Here is a 6,142-nt window from a genome sequence, read left to right as displayed (position 1 = left end):
TTACTAGGGGTGGATCCTATGGTCCAGCCCTAAGGTGTGGATGGTGGGGGTGGATCTGGAATTCCAGCCCAAGGTATGCAGAGCCTGGGGTTCCTGGAGCACACTGGCTTGTGGTGCTGGAGGTGGTGATTCTCTCTGAGTGGACCTGGGAAAGGAGACCAGCTTCTTCCTCCATCATGGGACTTCCCCTGGATCTGTAAGCTTCAATAAATCCCGCTCCTCCCATAAACTGTGCCTGGTTTCGATGTTCATCCCAGCAACATGAAGCTGCCTACTACACTTCCATTGGCCCCAATAAATAAATAACAATGATAATGATTCGTAGCCTTTTTCATCAGTTCACAAACCACTTGATAACCAGTCTTAACTTCATGACTGTGGCAAAATCCCCTAATTAAAGACATCCTGCAAATATTCATCAACTCCCTTTCCGCCCCAGCATACTTACTTCCCTTTATCCCACAGCCGCCTCCCTCAGCATGGCCCCTCCCTGCTGCCAGTCACCAATCAGAGTTCAGACGCAAGGCAAGCACTGAGCAGTTCTGGGCTCTGGTGCAAGTATGATTTCTATAAAAAGACATTTAGAAAACAGAGAGCAATGTTGCCATTTTGCCTTTAATGGAAAAGTGGCTAACCGTTACAGTAAAAAAAAAAAAAAAAAAAATCTCTTATTTAAAAAGAAAATATCCAACCTCCAGGCAGGCAGTCGTTTAAATTTTCAGAAAGACACATATGCTTGAAAATCAATAACGTCGTTATAAAAATAAACTCTGAATGCATGGTTTAAAAGGGAAAGGTCCACTCCCTGGAAACTGCACATAGTAGGAAGGACCAGAGTCTGTCTGAGATGGGTCACCCCAGGGTGGGTGGGGGTTTCACTTTGGAAGACAGGGCCTGCTTGAAGCGCCTCTTCAGGTCCTGCATATTGGGAGAGCGAGGCCGGGGGATGATGGAAGCCCTTCTCCGCTCCCCGCCCAGGCTGTGCAGTTTGCTCACTTCTTTGCAGAGATGCTGAAACACATCGCAGACATCTTCACAGTTTTCACTGGTGGAAATTTCAAGGAAGAGGCTCCCCAGCTCGTTGGCTAGCTGAAGGCCATCTTCTGTCTGCACCTGCCGGGCGTGCAGCAGGTCCCCCTTGTTGCCCACGATGATGACGGGAGCTCTGGCGTCAGGGTGGACCTTCCGGATGTGCTGGTAAAGGGGCCGGATGGACTGGTAGCTTGCGAAGTCTGTGATGGAGTAGACCAGCAGAAAGCCCTCCGCCCACTGCACGCATTTGGACAGCAAGTCAACGGAGTGGCTGAGGTTGTCTTGAGCCTGAGAAAGATCAAAGAGGGACCGGGTCAAGGAAACTCCGTCGGCAAGGGGCTCGGATTTGACATTAAAGTCATCCTTGAAGAAACAGCAGCCAGAGAAATCACTAAATAAGAGTTTGTGAGTTCTACCCAGCTAGGGAAATTGTAAATTCTCAGACTTCCAGCCTGGAGGATTTTATGAGTCATGATGTTGGAATATTGTTAAAACCCCTGCTTGATAGGCAGTCTCTTTATTGTTATTATTATTATTTATTTATGTATGTATTTGAGTGAGTGTGAGAGAGAGAGAGAGAACATGGACATGCTAGGGCCTCTTACTGCTACAAATGAACTCCAGACACATGTGCCCCTTTATGCTTTACATGGGAGCTGGGTAATCACACCCCAACCTGCAGGCTGTGCAAGCAAGTGCATGCCTGTAGCCCCTGGGCCATCTCCCCAGCTCTTGACAGGCATTCTCTGGCAAGCTTGGCTGATTTCAGAATAATTACAGACCAGGATGGCTCAGTTGTTTCTTTCTTTCTTTTTTTTTTTTTAGGGAACTAATTCATAACAAACAAAAACTTTGAAAATAAGCCAAGATAAACATCTATTCCCCAATCCATAAAAATATTTTTAGCAGGCAACTTCTTGAGAATGTTACTGAAACAAATTCCTTTCTTTGGGTTCTTCCACAAGATTTATCCTCCCTAGAAGGAATTAGCAATTAATTAAATTACATTCCAGATTGCTGGCCAAGGGGTTATCTGGTTGCAATTACTGACTTGGAGGAATGGCCAGTAACACTTTGCCAGTCCTTGCCAGGGGAAAAGACCCTCTGTCACCAGAATCCCACATGGTTTTTTTGTTTTGTTTTGTTTTGTTTTGAGGATAGAGTCTTGCTCTAGCCCAGGCTGACCTGGAATTCCCTACGCAGTCTCAGGCTGACCTCAAACTCAGAGCGATCCTCGTACCTTTGCCTGGGATTAAAGGCATGCACCACCATGCCCAACTGCCCACACTTTTTTGTTTTATTAATGTGATGCTGGGAATTGAACTCAGGGCCTGTGCACGAGCTTTCAGACTGAGCTACATCCCCAGTCCCAGGCTGTTGTGATGTTTGTTTCTCATGGTTCCTCCTTGCGCTCTGAGTAAATAAATAAATAGCCTAGGTAGCTGCTGGCCCTTGGGGCTACAAGGGAAGTTAAGAGTAAGTGGACTGGGCTGGAGAAGATGGCTTCAGCAATTAATGTGTTTGCCTGCAAAGCTAAAGGACCCCGGTTTGATTCCCCAGGACCCACAAGGTGGCGCATGCATCTGGAGTTTGTTTGCAGTGACTGGAGGTCCTGGTGTGCTCATTCTCTCTCTCTCTCTGATAAATAAATAAATATATATATATATATATATTTAAAGTATTTTTATTTATTTATTTATTTGAGAGCGACAGACACAGAGAGAAAGACAGATAGAGGGAGAGAGAGAGAGTGGGCGTGCCAGGGCTTCCAGCCTCTGCAAACGAACTCCAGACGCGTGCGCCCCCTTATGCATCTGGCTAACGTGGGACCTGGGGAACCGAGCCTCGAACCGGGGTCCTTAAGCTTCACAGGCAAGCACTTAACCGCTAAGCCATCTCTCCAGCCCAAAAAATATATATTTTTTAAAGTCAGTTGACACACCCCATAATCCCAATACGTGGGAAGCTGAGACCAGAAGATTGCAGTGAGTCCAATGCAAGCAAGTTCTAGGCCAGCTAGGGTTACATTGCAAGCAAAACCCTTCTCCAAATAAAAGGGGTATGGGGGGGGGGGGGCTCGTGGGGCATTGCTTTAATCCCAGCACTCAGGAGGCAAAGGTAGGAGGATCGCTGTGAGTTTGAGGCCACCCTGAGACTACAGAGTGAATTCCTGAGCTAGAATGAGATTCTACCTCGAAAAAACAAAAATGAATGGAGAAGGGGAAGCTATTAAACCAACCCTTCCCCTTTGGAAGGCTTCCGATGCCCCTACCCCATGCACAAGCCCGCTCCTGCTTTAAAACGACCACCAGGCATGTGTGAACAGAGGACCTGGAGCCCAGCACCTCACCACCATTCTCTCTCTCGCCACCTCCCACCGCCTTACAGTCCCTCCCGTAGGGCACACTTACCTGGATGCCCCCTGGAGTGTCCTGGATCTGCAGGGAGAGCTGGTCCCCTTCCACATAGACGAGCCTGGAATACAGTTTGCCTGGAGAAAAGAAAAAAAAAAAAAAACCGGGAGAGAGTTCGCTTTAAAATTCCCACGCTGGGATCAGAAAATGAATGAATGAATGAATGAATGAATGAATGAATGAATGAATGAATGAAACACGCAGGACAGAAACAAGAGAGCATAAAACCATTCTGACCTGTGTTCGGTTCGTAGTCGCCGATGAACCTCTTGGTCAGGAAGCGCACGATCATTGCTGAAAAGGAAGTGGGGGGGGGGGGAAGAAATCAAGCCAGTGGTAGGTGGAGGCGGTTACACGCGATCACTCGCCCGAGGGATGCGCCGTGCACCGCGCGAGCAGCCCGCCGACCCCCGGGGATAGAGGGGGGGCTCTGCAAAGCCGTGGGGCGCCGCGCAGCGCGCGATGGATGTGACGTGGGTGGGGGGACACTCGCACCCCGGTCCTTGCACAGCACCGATTCTAAACCCGGGGCGCCCTGGGCCACCAGCTCGGGTAACTCACCGCTCTTGCCCACGCGGCCGGCTCCCAGCACCGCCAGCTTGACGTCCCTGGGCAGGAGGTAGTCGGAGGAGGTGGAGGAAGAGCAGGAGGACTCCGGGATGGGCGCGAGCAGAAAGTGCCCGGACATGTCGGGCGGACGCATGGAGAGCGTCCCGGAGACCGATGCGTCCTGGGTCCCCGTGGTACCCGGAGCGGATGGGGAGCGGCGGGGAGCTCGGAGGAGGAGGAGGGGGCGATGGAGGTAGTTGGGGAGGGAATGGGGTAGACTCGGGGACCGGGACTGCAAACGGCAGCCGGGGATGGAGTCGGGGGACCCGCGGCTTTTTAAGAGCGCCCGGAGCTCCCGGGAGCTCGGAGGCCGCCCCCAGCTCCTCCTCTTCTCCGCCCACCCGCGGGGCGGGAGCCGGGCCAGTCCCCCCCGCCCCCGGGACCGTCAGCTCCGGCTCCGGCGTGCGCACCGCCTGACGCGCTCGGCGGGCTCATCTGCGCCGCTCGCTCTGCCCACGGGACCTCGGAAGTCACAGCTCGAGCCCGGGCCGCCCGGTCCCGAGGGCACCCTTCCCCGCAGCCGCCAGCCCGGGTCACGGCCAGCCTTGCGGGGGAATTTGATTTGATTTTTTTTTTTTCCGAGGTAGGCTCTCACTCTTAGCCCAGGCTGACCTGGAATTCACTATGGAGTCTCGGGGTGGACTCGAACTCACGGCGATCCTCCTACCTCTGCCTCCCGAGTGCTGGGGTTAAAGGCGCGCGCCACCATGGCCCGGTTGATGGGTGAATTTGAGACCGGAGAAGACCGAAGAGAGGACGCTGCAATGGGTTGGATGTTCCCGCAACCATGGGAGTGCAGAGATTCAAACTTTTGCCCTTGTTTTGAAAAAGTGCCGGGGGGGGGGGGGCACACGACCATGGCAAGGAAGAGGGAAGCGATGAAGGGCCCTAAATTAATTATCACTCGAAGGACCTTGAGTCACTGCTATGAACGGCCCCTCGGGGAGCAGTCGTCGTTTGCCGCCACTCAGCGTCCAAACCCGGGCAGCCCTGCTGGCACGGGGGGCACTGAGTCACGCGTGAACAACGAGCATTCCACCTTGCTGGGAGCCCCGGCTCCGGACTCCCTCCCCATCATAAATGCTACCCTGTGCCCTTGAGTCATGCGTTTACTTCATTATTCATTATTCAAACATAATGGAATTTAGGGGGGCTGGGGGGAGGGGAGTGGGAGGGCACACACAAGATAAAGACAGCCTGGTTCTTGGATCCCAACGAGGCAAAGCCCGAAGCCTCCTATGTGGGACCAATCTATGGGACTATCTATTACCAAAATTCCTCCCCCACCCCCCATCCCTGCCCTTCTATTCTTCTTTAAAAAAAATATTTATCTATTTTATTTATTTATTTATTTATTTGAGACAGAAAGAGAGAGATAGAGAGAGAATGGGCTTGCCAGGGCCTCCAACCACTGCAAATGAACTCCAGATGCAGGTGCCACCTTGTGCATCTGGCTTACGTGGGTCCTGGGGAATCGAGCCTCGAACCGGGGTCCTTAGGCTTCACAGGCAAGCGCTTAACCGCTAAGCCATCTCTCCAGCTCTGTTTCTTTTTTTTGTTTTGTTTTGTTTTTCAAGGTGAGGTCTCACTCCGGCCCAGGCTGACCTGGAATTCACTATGTAATCCCAGGGTGGCCTCGAACTCATGGCGATCCTCCTACCTCTGCCTCCCGAGTGCTGGGATTAAAGGCGTGCGACACCACACCCAGCATCTTTTTTAAAAAAATATTTTGTTTATTATGAAAGAGAGAGAGAGAATGGGCACACCAGAGCCTCCAGCCACTGTACACAAACTCCAGACACATGCACCACCTTTTGCTTCTGACTTTATGTGAGCCTGGGTCCTTAAGCTTTGCAGGCAAGTGCCTTAGTTGCTGACCCATCTCTCCAGCCCAAGCTTCATTGTTTCTACTGGCTGCATTTCTAGGCCTCTCCTCTCCTAACCCTGCCTACTGATCTTCTTCCTCGATTGAAGAATCAATTAGATTAGACGGTGGGTGGCTCTGCGGTTCTTCCCCTGGAGACTGAGCTCGCCGCCAGCACCCCCACACCTATCTTGCGGCTAATCACCCATTCTCAGAGCCCCCT

General features: G+C 51.9%; 1 protein-coding gene across 1 annotated transcript; it reads right to left on the bottom strand.

Moving 5' to 3' along the window:
- Positions 1 to 691: 691 nt before the first annotated feature.
- On the bottom strand, positions 692 to 4,289 carry Rasl11a (RAS like family 11 member A). The gene is made up of 4 exons (XM_004659843.2): positions 4,008 to 4,289; positions 3,684 to 3,740; positions 3,444 to 3,523; positions 692 to 1,320 (listed from the first exon to the last, which is right to left on the bottom strand). Exons 1-4 carry the CDS (start codon positions 4,147 to 4,149, stop codon positions 853 to 855), a joined length of 747 nt encoding a protein of 248 aa, XP_004659900.2. The 5' UTR covers positions 4,150 to 4,289; the 3' UTR covers positions 692 to 852.
- Between the last annotated feature and the right edge of the window lie 1,853 nt (positions 4,290 to 6,142).

Source organism: Jaculus jaculus, chromosome 7, assembly GCF_020740685.1.
Source record: "Jaculus jaculus isolate mJacJac1 chromosome 7, mJacJac1.mat.Y.cur, whole genome shotgun sequence".
NCBI lineage: Eukaryota > Metazoa > Chordata > Mammalia > Rodentia > Dipodidae > Jaculus > Jaculus jaculus.
This window is presented reverse-complemented; position numbering and strand designations above follow the sequence as displayed.

Excerpts from the sequence above, each read along its gene's own strand:
- Rasl11a (XM_004659843.2), bottom strand. The coding sequence starts at position 4,149 with ATGCGTCCGCCCGACATGTCCGGGCACTTTCTGCTCGCGCCCATCCCG. Across the intron at positions 3,741-4,007 it reads CGGCCGCGTGGGCAAGAGCG|CAATGATCGTGCGCTTCCTG; the intron begins GTGAGTTACCCG and ends CTTCCTTTTCAG. Across the intron at positions 1,321-3,443 it reads ACACTCCAGGGGGCATCCAG|GCTCAAGACAACCTCAGCCA; the intron begins GTAAGTGTGCCC and ends GATCTTTCTCAG.